Consider the following 27,994-nt stretch of genomic DNA (forward strand, 5'->3'; position numbering starts at 1 on the left):
CTTGGACTGGATGGCCTTTGGGGTTCCCTTCCAACTATAACCATATTCTGATGATGATGGCCCTCTATCGGGAGAGATCGGGTGGAGTCTTCCCTTTCTGACAGAATGGAATTGTGCTGGATGGTCTTTGGGGTTCCCTTCCAACTGTAGGATCCTATCGTTCCATTATTATTATTATTATTATTATTATTATTATTCTATTACAATATTACTATTAGTAGTAGTGGTAGTAGTAGTAGTCGTATTTAGATTTCCTTCTTGGAGCTTGGACTGGATGGCCTTTTGGGTTCCCTTCCAACTGTAGGATCCTCTGATGCTATGATTCTTCTTTTCCCATTTTGTAGATTTCCTCCCTGGAGCTTGGACTGGATGGCCCTTCCAGCTATAGCCATATGCTGATGATGCTGCAGAGCCTGGGTGGCCCTCTGCCGGGAGGGATCGGGCGGTGCCTCTCTCCCCTTCCCTGGCAGATGTTGGAGGCAGGATCCATGCAGAGGAGGAGCCGCCCAGGAGGAGGAGGAGAAAGAGAAAGACAGAGAGCAGGAGGCAGAGGAGGAGAAGGCAGGCAGGCAGGCAGGCAGGAGCATCCCCTCCAAGGACCAGGGCTGTGTGGTGTGCTTATGTTGGGGGCCTCTTGCCCTCCCTGTGGGGGCCCCATGGCCCTGTCGGCCCCCCGCTGAATAGGATGCTGCCTGGCGGAGGGGGCGGCGTGGGGGTCTTCTGGGTGCTGCTCTCCTGCTGCCTGCTGGCCGCCTGCAGCCTGGGCTTCCTCTCCCCGGCCTGGATTGTACGGGACGGGCACCATCAGGAAGGGGTCAGCTTTGGGCTGCTCTGGCGCTGCCCCCCAAGTGCCATCGGGACCCTTGGAGCCCCCTGCCCGGAAGAAGAAGCAGCAGCCGGAGACGCCTTCAGTGCCCTGGGCAGCTTCGCACACATCCCCTCCAGCTCCTGGCAGGTGAGGAGCCAGACCCTCCTCCGCATACTGCAGGCAGGATCATCCCCATCATCCCCATCATCATCATCATCACATACACACATACGTATTTATTATTACGGCCAAGACCAAAAATGTCCAAATAGGAACATGGCATTCATGTAGGGATTAGGAAACATTGTCAGACATCATCACCATCATTGTACACAGGTGTGTCTTGCGGTAGACATTATCATCACCATTATATATGTCTTCTAGTTGAAATTATTATTATCATTAATATATATAATCTAGTCCAAATTATTATTTTCTAGTAGAAATTATTACTGTCATCCTCAATATATATAGACGTATCTTCTAGTCGAAATTATTATCATTAATATATATAATCTAGTCCAAATTATTATTTTCTAGTAGAAATTATGACTATCATCCTCAATATATATAGACGTATCTTCTAGTCGAAATTATTATCATTAGTATATACAATCTAGTCAAAATTATTATTTTCTAGTAGAAATCATTACTGTCATCTTCAATATATATAGACGTATCTTCTAGCCGAAATTATCATTATTTTCTAGGAGAAATTATTACAATCATCCTCAATATATATAGACGTATCTTCTAGCCGAAATTATCATTATTTTCTAGTAGAAATAGACGTATCTTCTGGTTGAAATTATCATAATCATCATCATTAATATTATCATGACCACCACCATCATCATATATGGATGAATCTTCTAGTCAAAATTATTATTATCATCAATATATATAGACGTATCTTCTAGTCTAAATTATCATCATCATCAATATTATCACCACCATCATCATCATATATGGATGAATCTTCTAGTCGAAATTATTATTATCATCAATATATATAGATGTATCTTCTAGTCGAAATTATTATTATCATCATCATCTATATGTATACATGTATCTTCTAGTCAAAATTATTTTCTAGTCGAAATTATTATTATATAGATATATCTTCCAGTAGAAATTGTCATTATATATATATATATATATATATATATATATATATATATATATATTCGAAATTATCATCATGGTATATAGATGTGCCTTCTAGTAGAAACTATATATATATATATATATATATATATATATATATATATATATATAAATGTATCTTCTAGTTGAAAGTATCATCATCATCATCAATATAGATGTGTTCTTCTAGTCGAAATAATTTTGATCATAATTATATATAGTGTATTTTCTTGTCAATATTATCATCATCATCATCATTAGATAGATAGATGTATCTTCTAGTAGAAATTATTATTATTATTATTATTATTATTATTATTATTATTATTATTATTATTGGGTTGCTGTGAATTTTCCGGGCTGTCTGGCCATGTCCCAGAAGCATTCTCTCCTGACGTTTCACCCACACCTATGGCAGGCATCCACAGAGGTTGTGAGGTCTGCTGGAAAGTAGGCAAGTGGGGTTAACAACAACATATTATTATTATTATTATTATTACTATTATTATTATTATCATCATATAGATGGATTTAGTACAAATTATTATCATCATCATCATAATTATATAATAATAATTTGTACTCTGCATAGTTTTTTTTGTTACTATACCTCCCAGGATAATATAAGAAGTTGTTGTTGTTGTTAACAGTCTGCACAGTTCCTTTCTTTGTTACTATAATTCCCAGGATATTAAAAATAATGATGATGATTATGCATGTTTTGTCCCCACACTGATGTGGGTGTCACTCATCCAAGGCGGTTTCAATGCCGAACACATGCGAGATGCCCTGGGGCCTTCCATCTTTGTCCTGTGATTCTTCCCAACCTTGTGAGCCGTGTGTTGGCGGTCTGCTGCGTGTCATGAGGACCGGCTGCTTTGGGCAAAGCTTCTAAAATAAAATATTTTGTGAGCAATTCGGGGCATGTGGGTTTGAGATCAGAGAGATTCCACTCTCTTGGAGAACTTTTGGTTGCCTGTGTTGTGATCTTCTTGGTTGGAAGGGACCTCTAAAGGCCATCCAGCCCAACCCCTTTCTGCCCTCTGGGATTCTGTGATAGATAGACAGTCAGACAGACAGATAGATAGGAAGAGATTGATAGATAGGAAGAGAGAAATAGCTGAGAGAGGGCCTAGAGATTTCCAGAAAGATCACTACTGTTGTTGTTGTCATCGCATTGTTTGGCTTCAAGTCTTTGCTTCCCTTTCTTGGTCCATATTTTCTTATGAATCTATTTCGTGTCCCTTTCCCTCCGTCGGTTTCCTGTGTTCCCTTCCCTTCTTTGTCTGGATTCTCCAAAAAGGTCAGAGACAGATCGCAGGGAGAACTATAATTTGGCCTTCCTGTTTTTTACCCAAAAGTGTAGGGGTTACGCATGTGTTTTGAAAGCAGGGATTTGTACTGGATGCTGCAGACAAGCTGGCGGCCGTTCCGTCCTTTTTTAGTAAACCCCTAACAACCTATTTCTATTTTTAGCATTATACGTACATACACATATAGTAGAGTCTCACTTATCCAACGATAAATACACACAAATGTCTATACTAGACAATATCGAAGAGATAAACAAACACTATAAAGGTTCAAAACATAGAAGGAAGATAGCTCTATACTCAGAGAGGCCTGACTATTTCTGTGGCCTTTGCAAGATGCTCTAAATATACACATCTCTTTTTATGTTTTGAACCTTTATAGTGTTTGTTTATCTCTTCGATATTGTCTCACTTATCCAAGCCTTGCTTATCCAAGGTTCTGGATTATCCAAGCCATTTTTGTTGTCAATGTTTTCAATATATCGTGATATTTTGGTGCTAAATTTGTAAATACAGTAATTACAACATAACATTCCTGCGTACTGAACTACTTTTTCTGTCAAATTTGTTGTATAACATGATGTTTTGGTGCTTAATTTGTAAAATCATAACCTAATTTGATGTTTAATAGGCTTTTCCTTAATCCCTCCTTATTATCCAAGATATTTGCTTATCCAAGCTTCTGCCGGCCCGTTTAGCTTGGACAAGTGAGACTCTACTGTATATACATATATATGGAGAGCATGATACTGTTTGGCTCCCAGCATTAAAAGAACTCTAGAATCAGGACAGTAAATAAAGAACAACACTCAGAAAACAGGGGAATTCCAGACAGGAAATAATCAGGGCCAGCTAACACCTCCCATCAAAGGAATCAGCCAGACTTTGAAGCTGTAACACCATTCAAAGCTAATCAAGGTAGCCATTGGCAACATTCATACTTACCTCTAACAGACAAGAGTTCTTTCTCCCACCCTGGACATTCTTCCAGATATATAAACCCCACTTGCCTAGTTTCCAACAGACCTCACAACCTGTGAGTATGCCTGCCATAGATGTGGGCGAAACGTCAGGAGAGAATGCTTCTGGAAATACAGAGAATACAGCCTGGAAAACTCACAGCAACCCAATTATTCTGGCTATGTGTATAACACATTGTACTCTGAACGTTCCTCTATGTTTTTGGGTGTGAGTCTCACCTTCTTGTCCTCCTCTCTTTCCAGACGAGTGCCGTCTTGTGCGGCGGAGGCTGCCTGCTCTTGGCGGTCAGTGCCCTCCTCGCCGTCGCCGTCCTCTTCCTCCCCGGCGGCCAGTGCGAGAGGCGGGTCTGCACCTTGGCCGCTTACATCCAGATGGCAGCAGGTAAGTGGAGCGTTGTTGTGAGAAACAATACTCATTGGTTCCCCCAAGCTCCAATATGGCCAACTCTAGTGATGGGTGTACGAGGGTTGAATGAAATGTAATGCCTCCACCTTGGTAACTCCTCAACAGATGGCAGTCCTGGTATGCATCAGGTACTGGCTTGTTCAGTAGACTCTCCTCTACAGTTCCATTTGGCGGGAAGCCTTGGCATTGAACGGTTGTGTTGTTAAAGTGTGAAGTATGGAACCCTGCGCAGACAGGGAAGCCTTAGCATTGAACGGTTGTGTTAAAGTGCGAAGTATGGAACCCTGCGCAGACAGGGAAGCCTTAGCATTGAACGGTTGTGTTGTTAAAGTGCGAAGTATGGAACTCTGCGCAAATGGTTGGTCAATGTGATTTAAGCAATGTGCAGTCACTGAATTCTTGACAGCAGAAGGTGTCACCCCGAAGGAGATTCATCAGAGAATCCATCTCTTCCCAATGATGAAAGAAGATCTGCGGGGACATCATTATGCTTCTGATGAGGACGTTGAGAGAACTGTGAGACGCTGGTTGCGGAAACAGTGTCGACTTCTTCCGTGACGGCTTCAGAAAACTTGTTCGTCATTGGCAGAAATGTATCCAATTGTCTGGTGATGATGTGGAAAAGTGAATAGTGGTAGTTAAAGAGCACAAGGATTATTTCTGTCTTTGATTTATTAAAATATTCCCATCCAAACCCAATTAACAAAGGTGGAGGCATTACTTTTCATTCAACCTTCGTATCTAGGACCTCACCCCATGAGGAACGTTGGAAAGTGTCACATTCCCGTTACCTTAGAATGCAAATCATATCATTTCTCAGGACTCGTTTCTCGCCTTTTCTTTGGATTTATTGCACGAACGAGTGCCATTCTCGGCCCATTTTGCGGCGTAACTGATTTATCTGCCATTCATTGGAAAGGGAGAACTTTACAATAGGAAGGACACATAATTGTAGGTCTTCTTCTGTCTCCTGGGATAGTAACAGTATTTCATAACAATCGAAAGCATCACTTTCACAAACCAAGAAATGTGGGGAATTGTCCTTCTTTCAGGTGTCATGTTATGGTACTTATTGTCCAATGTTTTGTTTATATGAATTACTAAAAAGGAGAAAAGAAAAGGCAGGAAAAGCGCATTTTCGAAAGATTGGGATCAAGCAAAAACAAAATACCGATCTCCTGAGTTGGCGCAATTTCTAATGAATATAATTAATAATGATAATAATAATACCGTGCAAGGATGATGCAGCTGGATTTTGGGAGACTACCAGGACATCACTGCTTTATAGGAGACCGACCGTCCATAAGAACGCTCATTATTCCTCGCCACCAAATCGATTAAATGTGGGCGAATCTGACGGATCCTACGCCACGTGTTTTCCACCGTTTTCTCCTGTTTCATAGTGATTTCTGGGCTCAAAAGATGATGTGATGGGCTCCATTGTACTTCATCTATTTAATGCTTTAGAATGGGTTGGTGGGGGTGTTCTGTTGTATGGCGGAAATTGTAATGTATCTTGAAAAGGTCCCCTTTTAGAGATGTCTAGTGTCTTTCCATGAATGGTGTTAAGATGTTGATTTTGCCACGCAATGCCTGACTGGGAGGTCGTGAAGGTGTCAGAGGGGTTGCCAAAGACCACCAGAAAAAATATATTAATTCACAGTGTTCTCCGGAGGTAGGTGAACTACATCTCCCCTAAATCACTGTCAATTCCTCCCAAGTCCCTCCAGTATTTTCCATTGGACATGGGAGTTCTGTGTGGGGTTCAAGGTGGAGTTTAATTGTAGGCGAACTATAAATTCCAGGAACTACAACTCCCAAATGGCAAAATCAATATCCCCTCAACCCTACCAGTATTCAGATTTGAGCATATCGGGTATTTGTGCCAAATTTGGTCCAGTGGAGGATATCAGATCTTTACATTACGATTCATAACAGTAGCAAAATTACAGTTACGAAGTAGCAACGAAAATAATTTTATGGTTGGGGGTCACCACAACATAAGGAACTGTATTAAGCAGTTGTGGCATTAGGGAGGGTGAGAATTACCGCCCTAGATAGAGAGACTGATATTATCGCTTGCCAAGGTTTGAGCCAGTATGTATAGATATATTATAGTGATACACACATGCATACATGCAGAGAGGCTCAAACCTTGGCCAGCTTTCTGGCTTTGCTCCACGGATGACGAGATAAACACATAAGTCGTCCCTGCGCCCCATTCCCCTTGACCTTGGCAGAGCATCCGCTGGAGCCGGGAAGCCAATAAAACCGACAAACCCGGTTGCCTCCTGATAGGGATATAAAAAAATGTAATTACTTCACTGGTGACTTATGATTCAATGAGAGCCAGGGCCTTCTCCCTCCCTCTTTTTCTATGCCCCTCTTCCTCTGTTTTGATTTTATTGAATCTCCCTCCAAGACCGGTAGCAGATGGCTAATTCCGTCCAGGCGTTTAATACCTTGAGTTATGGCCTTTGAAGGAGAGGAGAAACCCTGCAACCGAGGAGGTGGGCTGGAATGTCGTTCCGTCCCATCGGACAAAATCCACAACAGTTGTTCACGTTTACAACGTGAAAGGGCACGGCAGGCATTTGTCGTTCCCAGACCTTTACCTTCTCTGGACAACCTTCCAGACAGTGAGTGCACATCTCCGTTCATTAAGCCCTTGGACACTGACGACAATGACAACGATGATACTAGCGTATGTACTCAGCACTACCTGAGTATCACTGGGATTGCTGTCCATCTACTTTCTCCCTTCTCCAGCACTGGCAAGGTCTATATCCTCCCTTCTCCAGCACTGAGATGGTCTACTTTCTCATTTCTTCAGCATTGAAGGTTGACTTCCTCCCTTCTCCAACACTGGGAATGTCGACTTTTTCTCTTTTCCACTTCAGAAGATCTACATTCTCCCTTCTCCAACTCTGGGAAGGTCTACGCCCTTCCTTCTCCAGCACTGAGATGGTCTATTCTCTCTTCAGCACTGAAAAGGTTTACGTCCTCCCTTCTCCAGCACTGAGATGGTCTACTCCCTCTTCAGCACTGAGAAGGTTTACGTCCTCCCTTCTCCAGCACTCAGATGGTCTATTCTCTCTTCAGCACTGAGAAGGTCTACGTCCTCCCATCTCCAGCACTGAGGAAGGTCTATGTCCTCCCTTCTCCAGCACTGAGATGATCTACTCTATCTTCAGCACTGAGAAGATCTACATCCTTCCTTCTCCAGCACTGAGAGGGTCTGCTCTCTCTTCGGCACTGAAAAGGTCTACTTTCTCCCTTCTCCAGCACTGAGAAGGTCTATGTCCTCCCTTCTCCAGCACTGAGATGGTCTGCTCCCTCTTCAGCACTGAGAAGGTCTACTTTCTCCCTTCTCCAGCACTGAGATGGTCTACTCTCTCTCCAGCACTGAGAAGGTCTACGTCCTCCCATCTCCAGCACTGAGATGATCTACTCTCTTCAGCACTGAAAAGGTCTACTTTCTCCCTTCTCCAGCACTGAGAAGGTCTACGTCCTCCCTTCTCCAGCACTGAGATGGTCTACTCTCTCTTCAGCACTGAGGAGTGAATGTATATATGGATTCATACCCCACTTTTCTCTCCTGGTCGAGACCCATCGTGACTGTTCTGCATCCAGTGTCCCCAAGGACGGAGCCTTGACAATGGGAAATACATCTGTTTGGGATGCAGAGACCCGAAACCCCAAAGCGCTGTCCTTCTGCTGACTTACCGACGATCCTATTAAGAGAAAATAAGGGAAGTGGAGGAGAACGGCTAAATGAATTATCGCTTGGCCTGCCTTCACCCTCCAGGCGTCGTTCATTACGCTCTTATTGGAAAGGGCTGGCTGTGGGGTTTGGGTGGAATGAGAAATGGATCTAATAATCCCATTCCGGGAGATAAATCCACCCCCCAAAATGAGCCTAATAGGATCCGGATTTCCAAGCCCATCTGTGCCCATCTCTGTGATTATCATTCGAGCCCCCCCGCCAAAAGCACGCTTGTCTTTTTTATTATACAGGGATGCTCTGTATTTTTGAGCCCCAAGCATCGCTATATGTCTCTCCAGATTGTATCAAAGGTTTCTTCTGTACCGTAACGCTACAAAATTCCCAAAATAGGCTTGGGAGGTATTTCGTTCTTGAAAATCCTTGATATTCTTACTTCCTCCACACACATTCTTATTGCCAGCCTTGCATGTTGTTATTGTGTGTGTGTGTGTGTGTGTGTGTGTATATATATATATATAATGGTTATTATTATTCATACTTTATGGAAATGACCCTGGGTCAAACTCATTGTAGAGTTTGCTTGGCAGAGATTATTGTTGCTGTTCATCTTATTATTATCACTCGAAGAACCATAGTTGCAGGTAAACAAATGTTGTTGTTGTTATGTCCCATGTTTATCTCTGACCCCCTCTGAGGCCGAGATAGGTCCAAATAGATTTCCAGATCAATAAATTAATAAACAGATTAGTTTTCTTTCAGCAGTACACCCGGACTTTACATTTTAACCCGGAACCAGTGCACATCATGTTTCAACCGCAAAAGAAGGAAGGAAAGGAGGGAATTATGTTCTCCTTTTCTCTTTCCCCTTCTTTTCTTCAGGCCATTGCTTCAATCTCTCCTTCCTTGGCCATCTTGAATCCATCATATTAATAAGAGGCCATTAGTTTAATAAGGTTCTTGAAGGGAATGAAATGGCACTGGGAGTCTTTCTTTCCGAATCTGGCTTCCGTCTTTATTGTTCTTTATATGCCTGCATTTTGCCGTTCTATCTCCAAATTGCCCTCAGTTTTTCAGGGAGCCACCGGTGGCGCAGCGGGTTAAACCACTGAGCTACTGAACTTGCAGACCGAAAAGTCAGAGGTTCAAATCTGGGGAGCGGAGTGAGCTACTGCCAACCTAGCAGTTTGAAAACATCTATCTATCTATCTATCTATCTATCTATCTATCTATCTATCTATCTATCTATCTATCTATCTATCACTTCATCCATTTATCTATCTATCTTCATCCATCTATCTCCATCTATCTATCAATCTATCTCTCTGTCTTCATCCATCTAGATATCTCTTCATCTATAGCTATATACAGTAGAGTCTCACTTATCCAATCCTCGCTTATCCAAGCTTCTGGATAATCCAAGCCATTTTTGTAGACAATGTTTTCAATATATCATTATATTTTGGTGCTAAATTCGTAAATACAGTAATTACTACATAGCATTAATGTGTAGTGAACAACTTTTTCTGTCAAATTTGTTGTATAACATGAAGTTTTGGTGTTTAATTTGTAAAATCATAACCTATTTTGATGTTTAATAGGCTTTTTCTTAATCTCTCCTTATTATCCAAGATATTCGCTTATCCAAGCTTCTGCCAGCCCGTTTAGCTTGTATAAGTGAGACTCTACTGTATCTCTCTTCTTCTCTCTCCCTTCTATCTCTTCATCTATCTATTTTTCTATCTCTACCTGTCCCTCTCTTCTCTCTCCTATCTATCATCTATCTATCGTTTCCTCTATCTCTACCTACCTATCTCTCTCTCCTCTCATCTATCTATCTATCTATCTATCTATCTATCTATCTATCTATCTATCTATCTATCTATCTCTACCTACCTCTCTCCCTCCCCTGTCTTTTCTCTGTCTCATCTACTGTATATCTATACCTATCTCTCTTTTATTTTCTCTTTCATATATCTATCCATCCATCTAGCTAGATAGCTTCTTCTTCTTCAATCGCTAGCTATTTCTCTCTCTCTCTCTCTCTCTCTCTCTCTCTCTCTCTTTCCACATACCTACCTATCTCTTCTCTTCTCTTTTCTCTCTCTCTTTCATCTACCTATATCCATCCATCCCGGTTTTGCCTCTGAGTCTTCTTCCCTTGTCCAAGGATTTCGTGGAGGAAACTTCAACTTTTCAGGGACTTTGGAAAGACACCACCATCCTTTGGGAATCTATCCAGAAAGGAGACGACTGGCACCTCCTCTGGGAGATGATGCTCATTGAGATGGAAATTCTGACCCACTTCTCTGCCTTTAAGAAGACGCATATGTTGCTGGCTTGGTTTCCTCCTCCTCCTCCCTTTTCCTTGGGGTCCGGGCCACAAAGGACTGTCTGGGTTGAAACTAGAAATGCTCCGGGGCTCTTTCGACCCAAATCTTTTTGGGGAAAGGCAATATCTTCCTTGTAATGTACATCTAGGCGGGACCCCTGTTCCATTGTCTTTCCCACATTGGAATGACCCACTTTTCGTGCTGATAATGCACATTTCTTTGCCACCGCTTCCTTCTCTTTGTGCATTTGTACTCCGCTTTTCCACAAAGTGATGGCCAAAGCGGCTCATCCAATGGCAACAATAAATTGAACGGTTCAAAAAATGGCCAGCTAGGGCATTCTGGAAGTTGTTGTTCTTGTTGTTGTTATTATTATTATTGAAGAGTGTCACCTTTTCCCTACAAGGAGAAAGGTAGGTCCTCAGTAAGGAATAATTTCCCATTTCATTCAGTTTGCTAGGATCCCAGGTAGCTTTGCTCACTCAGTTTGCGAGGATTCCTAATAGTTATGCTAGCTCAGTTTGCTGGGACCCTGATAGGTTAGTTAATTTAATTTTCTAGGATCCCTGATATGTTTGCTCATGCATTTGTTAGGATCCCAGAAAAGTGTGCTAACTAAGTTCAGTAGGATTTGTATTAGGTTTGCTAATTCAACTTGCTAGGACCCCAGATAGGTTTGCTCACTCAACTTTCCAGGATTCTCATATCAGCTTTCCAGGATCCCTCATGTGTTTGCTAACTCAGTTTACTTGGATCCCTGATAGGTTTGCTCACTTGCTAGAATTCCCAAATCAGTTTTCTAGGATCCCTCTTATTTTTGCTTAACTTAGTTTACTAGGATCCCAGATAAGTTTGCTAACTCAACTTGCTAGGATTCCCATACCAGTTTGCTAGGATCCCTTATACGTCTGCTCACTCAATTTGCTAGTATCCCAGATAAGTGTGCTAAGTTCAGTAAGATTTATATTATGTCTGCTAACTCATCTTGTTAGGATCCCTGATAGGTTTGCTAACTCAACTTGCTAGGATTTCCAAATCAGTTTTCCAGGATCCCTCTTGCGTTTACTTAATTCAGTTTACTAGGATCCCTGATAGGTTTGCTAACTATATTTTCTAGGATCTCTGATAAATTTGCTAACTTCCTAGGATTCCCAAATCTTAGGATTTCTCTTACATTTGCTTAATTCAGTTTACTAGGATCCCTGATAGGTTTGCTAACTCAACTTGCTAGGATTCCCATATCAGTTTTCCAGGAGACCTCGTATGTTTGCTTACTCAAAGATTGCCATGATCCCTGACAGGTTTGCTAGCTCATTTTGCTAGGATGGATTGGCTTCCAGGCTCTGGGTTTCAGCAATGGGAAGGGCATCCGCTTAGCCAGCCGTGGCCTTTCTGTGGCCTGTTGTGTGGCTCTGTTTCCTAGGAGCCAGCTGGCCGGCTGTCCATTTGTTGGGATCCGTAATCGGTGGGTCTCCGTCCTTTCTTCTCTGTGTGCTTTTGCAGCAGCATGTTTGTGCAAGCCAGCAGCGCCCTTCCCAGATCAAACCTTGGGTAGGTCTGCTGCTAATTGGCGTGAGAGCGTTTCAAAACGTGGCACCGCCAATGCATTTGATCCTCCCCGGCGTCTGTGCAGCGTTTGCCTTCAGATAATTACTCGCCGTACATTAATATCGAGGCTTTGATGTATTGACAGCTTTCATCTGGGAAACCAAAGAGGCCGAAAGTGTGCACAGATTTCATAGGCGGCTACGGAGGGAAGTATCTTCCTATAGCTCCCATTTTAAAAAGTGGGAATTCGGGGGGAAAGGTGGTTGTTTTTGGATGGGAGAGCAATGCCGAAAAGCACAGATGGCCATTAAATGCTGCTAAGTAGCTGCAGGAAAATGTTCAGCATTCACAGTGGCTTTTGCAATGGGGCCAACCTTCCTTTTGACCCATCAAACCAATTTCCCAGCGGGGTTTTCAACAAATGCTTGGGAGGGTTCCTGTTTTGGGTTGGTTTTGTCAGATTATATCCCACTAGTTTGGTTCCAAGCCTCACAGATGAGAGGAAAGCGGGATATAAATATAATTTCTGAAAGACATTTTAGCGGCATCAGCATTCACTGGATGGCGGAGGAGATTGGAATCCCAAACACTTGAGAAATAAGCGGATAAGGGAAGCCCTTCATTTGGAGCCACTTCCATTTGTATCTGGGTTTCTCTTGAACCCAACACACCTTGGGTTTTCAAAGGCTGTTTACGGTATACGCCTTTCAAGTCTTTGCAAAATATCTTCAAATCGCAGCTGGAGACCAAAAATGCAAAACCTCGAGGGCCTGCGTGAAAGAAACTAAGCAGCATTGGATCCAAGCCATTTGGCAAAGTTCTCTCTCTTTGGGCCTTGTTAGAAAAGCGATGGCAATAAAACCCGAACCCAGCCACCTGTCGTTGCCAAAATCGGGCCGACGGCAAAGAAAAACTTGGGAGATGAGAGCCCTCCAGACATCTTTCTCAGTTTCTTAGCCACTGGTGTCTATAAATGCGCTTCTTTCAGAGGTGCCGAGTCAAAAGGCACAGATGAAGGAATGGAAAGGCAAGGAGGAGGAGAACAAGCAGCAAGCTGTCGATGGTTCCTTTCCCCTTCTGCCTCCAAAATTCCAGGCGGAGAAGCGAAATATGACTCTATCTACTCGAATCTAATGCTCATCTTTGGGGGCTAAATGACCTCGCCAAAATGATGGTGTGCATTAGATTTGCTTCATGGGATGCAGGGATTTGTAGTTTGGTGAGGCATCAGCAAGGCCTTGTCAAACTACTGGTACATGATTTCATAGCATTTACAGCATAGCATTCATATTCATTTCAGAGTGTAGAAACTACCCAAAGAATGATCCCTACTTTCAAATCCCATTTTTATTTTCCGGCCACTCCGCAGACGGCAGCGTTTTGCATGCAGCGCCTTCAAAATTATCATCCGAATGAGATTAAATGTGAAAACGCAGTCGAGATGTTTGCCTGGGAGGGAGGCACACAAAAGCAGGGCGGTTGTGAGAGATAGAAAGGTCTCCCCCCACCCTCCGTTCTTCTCTATTCCTCCTATCCCGTTCTCTCTGAACAAAATGTGTAGTCTTCCAGCTGCAGAACTATTATAATTGTATATTTATATTACAGTAGAGTCTCACTTATCCAACACTTGCTTATCCAACGTTCTGGATTATCCAACGCATTTTTGTAGTCAATGTTTTCAATACATCGTGATATTTTGGTGCTAAATTGGTAAATACAGTAATTACTACGTGGCATTACTGCCTATTGAACTACTTTTTCTGCCAAATTTGTTGTATAACATGATGTTTTGGTGCTTAATTTGTAAAATCATAACCTAATTTGGTGTTTAACAGGCTTCTCCTTAATGCCTCCTTATTATCCAACATATTCACTTATCCAACATTCTGCCGGCCCGTTTATGTTGGATAAGTGAGACTCTACTGTACATGCAATATTACTAATAATATTGCAATATAGTAGTATAATATATTGTATGTATATATACTTGTAAACCGCCCTGAATCCCCTTCAGGGTGAGAAGGGTGGGATATAAATGTCGCTAATAAATAATAAATAAATAATGCAAAAGGGTTGGTGACGGGCTGGATAAATGTCCTTGGTGGGCTATATCTGTCCCGCAGGCCATAGTTTGAGGATCCCTGACCTAAGAGAACATCTCCTCCTGCCGTTTCCAGTACAAATGACATTGAACTCAGTTTGCAGCCACTGGAAGAAGACAAGCGCAAAGGCTGAGGAGACTATAGAAAATGGGACTCTTTAGAAGTTGATAAGGCAGAGGGTTAACTGGGAACTGTCCCTTGCAAATTGAAGCAAACCAAGCTATGCTGTGGCAGACATAATATGGCAGGCGAGTTTCAGTGGCTCCTTTCCGCCCTCCATGCTGAAATGGAAAGCAATTGCCTGTCGGAGCTTCCTAATACAGCAGAAAATCAATAAACCAGTGGAGATGTCTGGAGAGGGTCATCACTTGGGTCTGTTGATATAATCGAGTTGGTTTGAAAACAGTACATTCAAAGGAAGTTAATTACTGGGAATGCCTTCTCCCTGGAGACCCCCTTTTTCTTATTAGCTTCTTTGGCCTTCTCCCTCCTTTCTCCGTTTCTTCCATCTACAGCTTATTTTCTCTTTCGGTGCATCAATCTAGTGCAAACCAAGATTTTGAGAAGCCAGGGAGAGGAGTATAAAATGGATTTCACAGTATATTAATAGTTGCTGAGCTCTGAGAAATTGCTTATTCCCTTTCCCTGTCCTCTCTGTATTTTTGGACTGGAGTTTGTTAAAGTTACTAAAACTACACAAAACTTCCACCTTGTGTGGCCAAAAGTTGTTTCTTATACATTTAGTGAAAGTTGCTTTTATTGGTGCCTATAATTAAAGACACCTGTTGATATATGGTGACCTCATGAAGTGTGTAAAGTATTCTTTGGCCATTGTTTTCTTCAATTATATTATTTGTTGTGAGAATCCTTTGGTGACAGTTTGCCCTATTTCTTGGGGTTTTACTTGCCCTTTTGTCAGTCGATCAATGCAGTCAAAAAGAATCGTGGAAAGACAGGGAAGAAAAATACATCTTAGATTATTTCATTGAATTAAAGAGCTGTTTTATTTCTTATAGGAATAATTTTGACACCATTCCGCCCAAAGGTAACACACCACTAGAACATCTTTAAAATCAGCAAAGTCGTCAGATCAGTAGTAGGTCTCCCTGTCAAACCAACCACCAGGATGTCTGCGGATAATAAGCTTCCGGATTTCGTCATAGACGAAAATCAGCAGGCTGAATGGCATGGGGTAAATCCACCACATGAGCTGGAGCGGGTACATGCGCAAGGCAACCTCCATGCCGGGGCAGTATGACAGGAAGACCGCCAGGGTGGTTTCCTGAATGATGCCGAAGATCAGGATCTTGTTATTCATGCCCTGCTGGAAGACAGAAAGCTTCCGGGTCTTGCAGGTGATCAGGTCCATCCATTGCACAACCACAATGCTGCAGAAGAAGGCGGTGTGGCAGGTGTATTCGATCACTTTCCGCTGCTCGTAAGTCCACTGCTGGCCATAGCTGTCCTCCAAGTCATTCTTGGATTGGTCGTCCCAATCCAGGCGGATCCCTAACAAGGTGGTGGGGAAGAACCCGTATTCAGCCATGATCATGAAGTAAGTGAAGAAGCCGGCAATGGCTTGCATCATGCCGACCTGCCCGTACGACTTGCTGATGAGGCGTTCATTCACTAGCTTGTCTGTCTTGGAGTTGCGTGGTTGCCTCTTCATGATGTCACTCTCCGCCTTCTCGTAGGCCAGGGAGATGGCGGGCACCATGTCAGACCCCAGGTCAATGCACAGGATGGCAATGGTTCCCAGAGGCAATGGGATGCTCAAGATGATAAACATCAGGAAAGGGGAGATCTCTGGGATGTTGCTGGTCAAGGTGTAGGCGATGGACTTCTTGAGGTTGTCAAAGATCAGCCGGCCTTCCTCCACGCCTGTCACGATGGAGGCAAAGTTGTCATCGAGCAGGATCATGTCTGCAGCTTGTTTGGAGACATCGGAGCCAGCGATGCCCATGGCGATGCCGATGTCGGCCTTCTTGAGCGCGGGAGAGTCGTTCACTCCATCACCCGTCACGGCCACAATGGCTCCCTGCCGCTGGCACCCTTCCACAATAATGAGTTTCTGTTGCGGGGAAGTGCGGGCAAAGACAATCTCGCTGTGGTTCCTCAGGACGTCATCCAATTCTTCAGAGGTCATATCTTTGAGGTCGCTTCCATGAATCACACAGGCCTTGGCTTCTCTTGGGTTCACCTCAGAGACGGGGATGTTGAGTCGTTCAGCAATGTCCTCTACCGTCTCAGTCCCCTCAGAGATGATGCCCACTCCCTTGGCAATGGCTTTGGCGGTGATCGGATGATCCCCAGTCACCATGATCACCTTGATCCCGGCACTTCGGCATTTCCCGACGGCGTCTGGCACAGCTGCCCGAGGCGGGTCGATCATGGAGATGAGCCCAACAAAGCAGAGTTTGTTGATGGGGAAGTTGACTTTCTCCACGTCAAATTTGAAGGCTCGGGGAAATTGCTTCTCAGGGAGGTAGCTCTGGCAGAAACCCAGCACCCTCTCGCCCAGCCCTCCCAGCTCATGATAAGCATTCTGAAAGGCCTGATGCATTGTTTTGTCCAAGTTGACTTCCTTCCCATTAATCATGATGGTGGAACATACATCAAGGATCCTCTCGGGAGCCCCTTTCATCACCAGGATGTGGCCTTTGGGTTTATCCTCGGCTTCATGGATGGACAGCTGGTATTTGTTGGTGGAGTTGAAAGGAATCTCCACTACTTTAGGGTTCTGCTCCCGCATGGTCGCCACAGACCCGTAGGAGAGCTCTACGCTTTTCAGGAGTGCTGACTCAGATGCGTCCCCAGTAGTTTCCCTCTTGGCAACAGGGACGTCCTCCTGCCCAGGCTTGAAGTCAGCCCGGTTGCAGAGCCCGGCGATACGGGTGAGGGCCAACCAAGTGGGTGAGCGTTTCATCATCACTGCCCCTGCTTGTTGCTCAGTGGTGTCAGCAGCAAAGATCTCATTGTCATACCACATATGAGCAACAGTCATACGGTTCTGGGTCAAGGTTCCGGTCTTGTCTGAGCAGATGGTGGAGGTGGAGCCCAGCGTCTCCACTGCCTCCAGGTTCTTCACCAGGCAATTCTTTAAGGCCATGCGCTTGGCTGTGAGGGCCAGGCAGACAGTGACAGTGGGCAAGAGCCCTTCGGGGACGTTTGCCACGATTATGCCGATCAAGAAGACAACTGCTTCCAGCCAGCGGTAACCGAGTATAATGGCCAGGATGAAGAAGGTAACTCCCAGGAAAACAGCCACAGAGGTGATGATATGGATGAAGTGTTCAATCTCTCGGGCAATGGGGGTGGATCCTTCCTCCAGGCCGGACGCTAAGGAAGCAATGCGTCCCATCACGGTATCATCTCCCGTTAAGATCACGACGCCTCGAGCAGTTCCTTCCACACAGTTGGTTGAGAAGAAACAAATATTGCGCGTTTCCAGTGGGTTGTCATGGGTGTAATCTGCACTTCGGCTCTGCGGCTCTGATTCACCCGTGAGGGAGGAATTGTCCACCTTGCAGCCGCTGGCCGAGACAATCCGCAAATCGGCGGGGATCCGGTCTCCTCCTTTGATCTCCACCAAGTCCCCCACCACCACTTCCTCCGCATTGATCTGCGTCCTCTTGCCGTCCCGGATGACCAGGGCTTTCTGTGGTACCATGTGCTTGAAAGACTCCATGATCTGGGAGCTTTTGGCCTCCTGGTAATAGGAGAAGAAGCCTGTGATCACCACCACCGATGTCAATACAATACCCAGGTAGAGGTGGTCCATTTGCGCGTGGCTCTCCATGAGTTCCTGGATGCCATAGGCAATGAAGCAGAGGACGGCCCCGATCCACAGCAGGATGCTGAAGCCCCCAAAGAGCTGGCGACAGAATTTGACCCACTCTGGCGTGGTCGGGGGCGGCGTCAGGGCGTTGGGGCCATCCCGGGCCAAAATTTCTGCCGCTTGGGTTGTAGTAAGGCCTGTGCTCAGGTCAGTCTTATACTTCTGGGTGAGTTCTTCCAAGGAGAGCTTGTGGTCATCGATGTCCACTTCCTTCTTCAGATCATCCAGGTCTTCCCCCTTTTTCTTCTTGCCTTTCTTCGGAGGGGGTTTCTTCTTCCCCATAATGGCAGTGGTCCCTTTCCTCGGGACCTCTTAATGATATCTAGGGGTACAGAAGGGTGGGCGGGGCAGTCTAATGGAAGAGGAATCAGGAGGAGCAATGAAGGGGAGCAGGATGCCCCCCCAAAGGGACCTCCCACCCCCCAAAGTTGGACAAGAGTTGGGACAACAGGCCACGTTGCCTGTTAAGAGACCCTCCTCACTGACCACCTTGAGAAGACTGAAGACCAAGGCCCTAGCAACCAACCAAATGTTTGTCTTCTAGTATCTGAGACTCCTCCCCTTAGTAACTGAGGCCACGCCCCCAGCAACTGAAATCACAGCTCCCAGGAAACCTAATGGGTCTTGTCTCTTAGCAACCAAGACTCAGCCCACCTCTGATGGCAACAAATGGAGGTATTGCCCTAGAACCTGAGGCCCCGCCACTTCCGTGCAAATATATGATTTTTCCTTGATAATAGGGAGATTACAGTCAGTTATTAGAATAATACTATTTTTTGTACAATTTCTAGGTCCTCCAGGGCAACTCTGGGATCAACTTCCTCCAAAAGTGCTGGAGGACCAGGTTTTTCTTATACTCAAGGCAGTTTTTGTCAGTTTTTTTATATAGCCTGGGTACCCAGTGTTGTTTGAAAAAAATGGATGTTATGAATGGACCCATGAGAAATTGATGCAGCTCCATGGCTGATAGGGTTAGCAGTAGTTTGGATGTGGGTGAAGGTACTGCAAATCCCATCATCCGTGGTCCATTATCCCCCAAATTGCACCAGGACGTAAGGTGGATCATGGGGGGGGGGCTGTGTGCCATTTGGTTCAGATCTCTTGTTTGTGGGGGTTGCAGTGATCTGTGAAAGTGGGAACCAAACCTGCCACTCACATACTCCACCGCTCATATACATACCCACAAACATACATACAAACAAACATTGGCTTTTATTACTATATTTCAAATCCAGGGAGCAGGGTGAGCTCCCACAGCCTCAGCTTCTGCCAACCCAGCAGTTCGAAAACATGCAAATGTCATTAGATCAATAGTTACTACTCTGACAAGAAGGTAGCGGCGATCCATGCCGTCATGCCAGCCACATGACCTTGGAGGTGTCTATGGACAACGCCAGCTTAGAAATGGAGATGAGCACCAATCCACAGAGTCAGACATGACTAGACTTAATGTCAGGGGAAAACCTTTATCTTTACGTATATAAAATATAGAAATATTACCTACAATGCATAGTATTCACTGACAGTCTCCCATGCAAGTACTAATTTAGTTTCCAACATCAAATGGGATCTGGTGCCTTTAGGCCCTACAAGGGATTATAGAAGTTTTCATTTCATTCAACTCGACAAAAAATTCAAGCTGCTAAAGTGTAATAGAAAAGTATGCAATTAAAATACCCATGGAAGAAAAACTATCATATCTCTCAGTCTGTAACCTTTTTTGTTTTCTCCGCCGTCTGTCTGGGGATTCAAGGGACATTAAGGCCAGTTGAATGAGTGTAGCATCAGGGTCAAGAGGAAAGATGGATGCCTCATCTCGCAAATCTGAGCGGCTATTATCTGGTCTCTATGGATTTCCCTGTAGAGTGTGAAAAAATGCACCCCAGAACTATAGCAATTGCGATGTTTTGGATTAAAATCGGGCTGAGTTTGGCTTTCATGAGCAGGACACGTCTCCTGCTTCGCTCGGGTTTGTCCTTCTCTTATTGTGGAATTGATTCAGCAATTTTCTAATGCCCAGAGGAAAGGACATCTCCCAATCCACCTTCATAGTTCATTCAAGCAAAATGGCAAAAATCCACTCTCTCCTAAAATTCATTCCTTCCAAGCAATTTGGGATCTATCCATGGTGCTGAAGTTAACTTTTTTAAAAAATTGCCCAACGGAATTGCTCATCTCTCATCTGTCTATCTCTTTGTCTGCCTGTCCATATCAGCTCCCTCTCTCTTCATCTCTCTCTCTGTCTGTCTGTTTCTTCATCTATCTATTTATCTACCTGTCTGCCTATTCTATCCATCTATCTCTTCATCTCTATCATTCGGTATTCCTTCTTACCTTGCTGTCTGTCTATTAATCCCTTTTTCTTCATTTTTCTCATTCAATCCATCTATCTCCCTGCCTACCTGTCTATCTATTTATATATCGCTCTTAACCTCTCTCTCCATCCATCGCTGTGGCTACGAAAAAGAATGGTTAAAGGCAATGGAGATTCCTAGATATTCTCCATCCAAGGCCTAGACTCCATCCCTCCTCTCTCTTCCTTTTCTTTTGGAAGGGGAAGTCCATTTCTCCTTGCATTTGTGCTTCATGGGCAGTGCTGACTTGGTAGCATTGCCTTGATGAAGCGGTAAGTCAAATCCTGGCGTCTGGTGCCACCTAGAAGCTCTTGCTCGAAATGCAGCAGTAGCTCTGCTTTGTAGCAGTGGCCCATGCCTCATCAATACCTTGCTTTGGCCACTGCAGAGCATCCAACCTGGGACATAAAGGATGCCTAGCGAGGATCTATTTTGTCAGATGGATGAAACCGTAGGTACTAGTCCCGTGGATATAGAGTTTGTCCTGCAATTACATATCATCAAGTTTGCAGACGACACCAAACTGGGAGGGATAGCTAACACTCCAGAAGACAGGAGCAGAATTCAAAACGATCTTGACAGACTAGAGAGATGGGCCAAAACTAACAAAATGAAGTTCAACAGGGACAAATGCAAGATACTTCACTTCGGCAGAAAAAATGGAAATCAAAGATACAGAATGGGGGACGCCTGGCTTGACAGCAGTGTGTGCGAAAAAGACCTTGGAGTCCTCGTGGACAACAAGTTAAACATGAGCCAACAATGTGATGCGGCTGCTAAAAAAGCCAATGGGATTCTGGCCTGCATCAATAGGGGAATAGCGTCTAGATCCAGGGAAGTTATGCTCCCCCTCTATTCTGCCTTGGTCAGACCACACCTGGAATACTGTGTCCAATTTTGGGCACCACAGTTGAAGGGAGATGTTGACAAGCTGGAAAGCGTCCAGAGGAGGGCAACTAAAATGATTAAGGGTCTGGAGAACAAGCCCTATGAGGAGCGGCTTAAAGAGCTGGGCATGTTTAGCCTGCAGAAGAGAAGGCTGAGAGGAGACATGATAGCCATGTACAAATATGTGAAGGGAAGTCATAGGGAGGAGGGAGCAAGCTTGTTTTCTGCTGCCCTGCAGACTAGGACACGGAACAATGGCTTCAAACTACAGGAAAGGAGATTCCACCTGAACATCAGGAAGAACTTCCTCACTGTGAGAGCTGTTCGACAGTGGAACTCTCTCCCCGGGGCCGTGGTGGAGGCTCCTTCCTTGGAGGCTTTTAAGCAGAGGCTGGATGGCCATCTGTCGGGGGTGCTTTGAATGCGATTTCCTGCTTCTTAGCAGGGGGTTGGACTAGATGGCCCATGTGGTCTTTTCCAACTCTACTATTCTATGATTCTATGATCTCTCAACCAACATCTTAATCCAAGACTAAACGGTTCTGTCCGGTTTCAGCAGAAAATGGTAAGTTGTTTTATAGCCAGGTCGTAAATCATCTCAGTGAAAAGGATGTGTCAAATGGAAACAGTTGGATGCTGTACGGTTTGGGAAACAGAAGTCAGTGCAGGAATTGTCGCCCTCGGCGCCAGGAAGATTAGAAAGCAGCAGAGAATATAAGGTGACCTTCTCTGGGAAATTGATGCCGGTGGCCTGAGCCATAAACCATCTTCCTGCTGATGCAGATTTTTCTTATCCTGGGTGGCAAAGTACTCCAGGGAAAGTCTCTTAAGGTGATTTAAAGGAAATGAACACAGGGAAACGGACGTTGGGGGGATCGAAGGCACCTCAAGAAAGGTGAACCTTATATGTCCATATTCCAGCTCTCGGATTTAGGTTTTGCCCCATGCAAAGGAATGGGATCCGTTTCTCTTGGGACAGGGCACTCCTTCTTCTTTGCTATGTTGACATTGACAGCTGTTCTTAGCGGTGTCTCTGAAAACACCACACTTGGATGGTTTATTGGATACTCTGCGTCACGGCATTGTTCCTACAGTTGTACTGGATGAGTTCATTTTTCCCCCTCATCTGATATTAATGTCGACAGCAACATGTTCACTCACCATATGTATAAGTCTATGGTTCATAATGATGGGCTGAGCTCTTGCCTTTCACCACTCTGCTCAGAGAAGGGGATGATCCCTTGTTTGAGGAAAGATTCTTGTACAATGCTCATGTTGATAAGCCAACCTGAGTTTGTTGGAGTTGATTGTGGGACTAAAATCTCTAGACAGGAGCATTTGATGTTTGGGTGGACGTCCCTCCTGGGTCCTTAAAAAGGGACGTCTTAAGGCAAAGAAGTAATTGTCAAGAAAAGAGTTTCACTCCAGTACATCTCATCCTGTGAAAAGACCAGACGCTCACACACTTTGAGATATGCTTTTAGTGGCTTTTTAGGGTCACATTTTGTTCCCAAATGCCTCCTCTTAGGGGACATTTGCCACATTTCTTCCAAACAGGACGTGAAGGTTGATTGTTGATGTAGAATGAAAGGGAAAAAATGGAAAGGAAAGTGGAGGAAATGGTATCTCCCTGCTGCAGAAATAGTTTCCATTTATCCTCCATGTGTGTCAAACCACAACTGTGCCCCAACTGGCCACTTATTTATTACCATTATACATGAAGCCCTTCACACAACACAAAGAGTCCTTTCTGGCTGTCGTCTGTGGTGTTTTGTCATTGAACTGTATTAGAAATGTTGAGAAATGTTGGGCCGGGCTGTGGCGCAGGCTGAAGAGCAAGCCAGCTGCAACCAGCTGCAATGAATCACTCTGACCAGGAGGTCATGAATTTGAGGCCCGCTCGGAGCCTATGTTTGTCTTGTCTTTGTTCTATGTTAAAAGGCATTGAATGTTTGCCTATATGTGTAATGTGATCCGCCCTGAGTCCCCTTCGGGGTGAGAAGGGCCGAATATAAATGCTGTAAATAAATAAATAAAAATAAATGGGAGGGAACGGGAATAAATCATCTTCTGAGATCTGGGAACGGGAGAAAGTTCTTAAAAACACATGGCCTGGGATCTGTCAGAGTGGATGGGGATTACACTCACTCATGTGATGGTTCAGAATGGGAAAGGCTGGAAAATATAACGTGTCTGATGAGATCCATAAAATGAAAGGATGTCTTTTTAAACGGAAGGGGATGATACACTTTGTTACAGAGAGGATCCTCGGTGCTTCCTGCGACGTGTCTGATGAAGTACTTTGAGACTAACGCTTATCTCTTCTTGTCTCCCTTTCCCCCGTCTTTTCTCCTCCAGTGTCCATCATGGCGTTTGGGCTCTTGGTCTACCCTTTTGGCTTGGCTTCTGCAGCTGTGAGGAAGCGCTGCGGAAACGCGGGTGTCTACTACGCGGGTGACTGCCAGATCGGCTGGGGGTACATGCTGGCCATTGTGGGCGTCATGCTCTCCGTCTTCCTGCCCTTCTTCGCCAAATACACCCCCAAGGAGCAGGCCTCCCCCACCCCGATACCCACCATTTTATAGTATTTTTTCAGCCCTTTTCCACCAAGGATTCCGACGTTCCCGAATTGCGTTGACGCATGTTCGCCATACGCTTGAAAAACACAAGCATTCCCGATCGGCGGGAAACAAATCTGGCGGATTGGATGCCTCAAGAGAAAGATAAGAGATCTGGGTTTTTATCCTGGAAATATCTGTCTACCTCCCAGTTTCTTCTTTATGTATGTGTCTTTTTTCTCTTGAAAACCTTTTTAAAACCTGGATTCACTTTTGTATCTTCTTGACTTCACTTCTGGGCCTTTTTTTTTGAAGTTTTTAATTGTGTGAGTGATAAGATTAAATAGTGGAAGGACAACACGTTATTCACTGAGGAAGGGGTCTCTTCCTTTTTGGCCTTTTATTTGTGCATGCCAATCCCGAACAGAGAAAGACCTTTTTTCTACTGTGGTCATTTGAATTTAGTTTAATTTTATTGCTGAATTCATGTGGTGAATCAGATGATTGAAAAGTGATGGGGCATATTTCCAAGTGTGGTTTCATACAGGTGTCCCGAATGTGGACCAGGGAGGTCTCCGAGTGAGCCTTGTTTTCCATGAGTGTGGTTTGAGTACTGGGACCTCATCACAATAGGAAATACTCCATTTCTGATACAATTTGGGAACGATTTCCAATGGGTTCCATTACACGACGTTTGCCACATCCCGTCAGTAATCTGTCTGCAAAATGTCGCAGAACCAGAGTATTTTTATACATGATTCTAATCCTTGCATTTAAAATCATACAAAGTTTTCCATCGCTGAAGTGCTGTTTTTTTGTGTGATCAAGAAATCAGTATGGATCCCGTCAGCAACTATTAGACTTCAAATTCAGTGGTGTGTCTAGGGGGAAAAGTCTCTTGCCCTTGGACTGTTTGTGATGGAAGCAGCCACCATTTCTGTTTGGGATGTCGAAGGACCATAAAAGGAAATCGGGAATTGCCACTTTACCTCATTCTATTTTTTTAAAAGATTTTAACTAGAATCTGTGCAATTTCTTCCTATTAGTCAATAACTATTATGCCTTCTCAGGAGGAGAAGTGGCATTGTCAGAAGCTGCCGTCGCCTCTGCATCGCCTTGAGTTCAGCTTCATGAAACCGAAGGATGCAGTAAAGGAGCCATATCGAATGAATCAATCTTATCATTTAGAAATCTGATAAGATTAAATTCCTCAGTAATCCTGATTCAATTCTGCAGTACTCTTTATTTCACACCAAAAGGTAGCAATCAGGTAAATGCATTTACTATGCAGATGTGAGAATGCTTTCAAATCTCGCAAGAGTGGTAGTTCAAGACTTCGAGGCTACACAATATGAGATTTTTTAAAGGGTCATGGAGGGATGTAGAGAGTTTTCTGAACAGATTGGAGGAGACATCCTTCCGTGGTGTGATGAGTCAAAGCGGAGTATTTTCTGAAGGTAAAAATCATAGTATTTGAGTGTGATGGGTCAGTATGCAACCCGTCTGAAAACAGTATGCAATCAGGAAAAAAAAAAAACCAATGCGATTCATACTCATAGAAACAGATTACAACCATGGAGACTAAAGTTCGAATCTCCACTCACTGGTCCAGTCACATACTTCAGGAAGCCCATGATAAGGTCGCCATGAGTTGGAAATGACTTGAAGGCCCACAACAACAAGGGCCATTCTCATCATTATCGCATTGCCACTGTGATAATTTCGAAGTGAAATGGGGCGATTTGTGGGTTGGAATAGACATGTGTCAGAGTTTGCCTGACAAATGCCCTCTACAATTCTCTGTAGTGTTTCTCAGTAGGGATGGGCTTGGCCTAGATGGCCCCTGGAGTACCTTCAGATCCTTATATGTTATCTGTGCTTCCGTTCGCTGGCTAAGAATCCCATATCACTCCACTAGCAAAGTTGGTGAGAAATATCAACACTCCAGAGATCTCCTTGTGAAATGGTTTGGAAAACGAACCCATTCCCATCTCCAAAAATAGTCTCCAGTTGACCATAATTCTTTCATTGTTGAAAACTGGAATGTGAGCCACAAGTAAGAATACAAGTTTTGTTGATGTGGTTTCTTTGAGCAATAACTCTTTGATTTTTGCATTTTTACATTTGCTTCTTTTTTGGTCATTTCTCAGACTAAGAAGGGATGGATAGACCCGCTTCATTTACTTCTCACTTTTCCAACTTTCCTTTCAGGGCCTGGAGTTTCTCCAGACTTTAACTTGGCTCCTTCCATCCACCAAGAAAAGAAATGGTAGGCAAATTAGTAAACAGTTTTATGTGTGTGTTCACTGGACCCATGCCTTTTTTAAGGGTACAGTTTGGCCTTGTATATGCAATTTTGGTAAGCGTGTTTGTCCTATAAGTCCTTCACAATATTGTACAGACAGTCCTCACTCAGGGATTGACATTCAACCACCATGTTTGCCACAAGCCACATCCCTGATGAATATGGATTTGTTTGGAGTTTTTAAATATCAGAAATAACCAGTTTGTTCCCAATTTTAGGGAAAGAACACATGCGTTTTGGCTCAAGCCAAAACATTAAAGGAGAATCATGTTTTCTTGGGCTTCCAGAATGTTAATTTGCATGGTCCCCCCCCCCCTTCAAATAAAGTAGTCATAAAGACTGGCAGGAGGCAAGTGAATTTTCAGGCGTTGTGCCCCCTGCTATAATAGATATCTCCTGTGGAAATAATAATAATAATAATAATAATAATAATAATAATAATAATAATAATAATAATACATGGATTCCTAAACTATTTTATTTTTTATACTTGTGAAGTTTGGGGAAGTGCCAAATTTTGGAAGATACTGAGTTTTGATTGACATCTATTGACTCAAAAGTGAAAAAATTCTAGTGAGACTTAAAAAGTATAAATCAAATTAATATAATTTCCATTCTTAGTAAGATTCTTTTGTGTTTTATGGAATCCTGCCACATTTCAGTGTCTACATCAAGGGCAATAAATTGCGCCTGAGATATTACTGGACTGCATCTCCCATAAAACAAACAAATTTTCTAGACATGGTTTTTCCCCTTGAGTGATGCTCATCCCATTTAAAGTCCGATGTGTCTTTATCTCTCATTGCTCGATCAAACCAATTTTACCGTGCAAAATTTGTAATAAGAAAGTAAGAGAAATGCAGGGTTAGGGTGGGCTGCCATCTTTTCTGTCCTAACTAGCCTGTGCCTTTTCAAATCAGGATGAACCATTTGCAGCAGCAAACAATGGCTATTAAATATTAAATGTTCATAACGCAGTGAAAATGGTGTACCGTCTTGTTGTAAAAAAAAAAAACAGAAAATCAACTCTGTATTTTGTATATGTGTGCTTTTTTCTTTAAACCTGATTTCTAGAACTTGAATGGACTATCCACTTTTCCCCTCCAAAACTGGTTACTGTCGCCATTTGTTTCTGAGGTGTCTCTGGGGAAATGCTTGAACAATGCTTCCATTTTGTAATTTGAAAACTCTAGGAACTGTTGCTTTAGGTTCGACAGTTCCTTAAATACATGGCTATGCAGGTTCAAAACAAAAAATGTTGGATTTCTTGTGGTTCTCGGAGGAGATTGGCTGTGCACTTGTCCCTCCTCCACATTTGCGTTTTCGACTTCTGTGGATTTGATTATTCACAGATTTGACTGAAAATGTCCTTTCTCCCTTCTTCTGCGAAAGGCGACACGAATGACCGATTCAGATCCAATTTTTATTCTAAAACTATATATATATAATATATATATTTAAATATCTATATAAAGATTTTACATGTAACAAAAAAGTTGTGTTTTCCATGACTGTGGTTTTTCCCTGTATTTTTTGTCAAAGTGGCCCCTTTTTTTAGACAACTAACTCCCCAATGTCCTTTGTATTTGACTTGTGGAAGGAAATGCTTTCCATGGTTTGAAGTGTGACTTTTATGACTTGCCAACACTGTGTTATAATAAAGCAATTCCTTGCTGTTGATTGAGTTTCGC

At 43.6% G+C, this 27,994-nt stretch overlaps 2 protein-coding genes across 3 annotated transcripts; one reads left to right on the plus strand and one right to left on the minus strand.

The window, feature by feature from the left end:
• Window positions 1-567: 567 nt before the first annotated feature.
• On the plus strand, window positions 568-27,983 carry lhfpl7 (LHFPL tetraspan subfamily member 7). Of its 2 annotated transcripts, XR_010000285.1 has the most exons (4): window positions 571-955; window positions 4,491-4,629; window positions 23,799-25,268; window positions 26,210-27,983. XR_010000285.1 is itself a non-coding variant. In XM_062960385.1 (3 exons), the coding sequence occupies exons 1-3, from the start codon at window positions 686-688 to the stop codon at window positions 24,023-24,025; spliced, it is 636 nt and encodes a 211-aa protein (XP_062816455.1). In that variant the 5' UTR covers window positions 568-685; the 3' UTR covers window positions 24,026-27,983. The 2 variants fall into 2 exon arrangements, 1 of the variants encoding a protein (XP_062816455.1); XM_062960385.1 differs by having other exon boundaries at window positions 568-955; window positions 23,799-27,983.
• Window positions 14,862-19,251, minus strand: LOC100554969 (sodium/potassium-transporting ATPase subunit alpha-2-like). The gene has a single exon (XM_062960374.1). It carries the CDS (start codon window positions 18,478-18,480, stop codon window positions 15,451-15,453), a length of 3,030 nt encoding a protein of 1,009 aa, XP_062816444.1. The 5' UTR covers window positions 18,481-19,251; the 3' UTR covers window positions 14,862-15,450.
• Window positions 27,984-27,994: the final 11 nt, after the last annotated feature.

Source organism: Anolis carolinensis, unplaced genomic scaffold (genome assembly GCF_035594765.1).
Source record: "Anolis carolinensis isolate JA03-04 unplaced genomic scaffold, rAnoCar3.1.pri scaffold_7, whole genome shotgun sequence".
Taxonomy (NCBI): Eukaryota; Metazoa; Chordata; class Lepidosauria; order Squamata; family Dactyloidae; genus Anolis; species Anolis carolinensis.

Coding starts and splice junctions, on each gene's coding strand:
- LOC100554969 (XM_062960374.1), bottom strand. CDS start 18,480: ATGGGGAAGAAGAAACCCCCTCCGAAGAAAGGCAAGAAGAAAAAGGGG.
- lhfpl7 (XM_062960385.1), top strand. CDS start 686: ATGCTGCCTGGCGGAGGGGGCGGCGTGGGGGTCTTCTGGGTGCTGCTC. Junction 956..4,490: donor TCCCCTCCAGCTCCTGGCAG/GTGAGGAGCCAG, acceptor CTCTCTTTCCAG/ACGAGTGCCGTCTTGTGCGG. Junction 4,630..23,798: donor TTACATCCAGATGGCAGCAG/GTAAGTGGAGCG, acceptor TTTCTCCTCCAG/TGTCCATCATGGCGTTTGGG.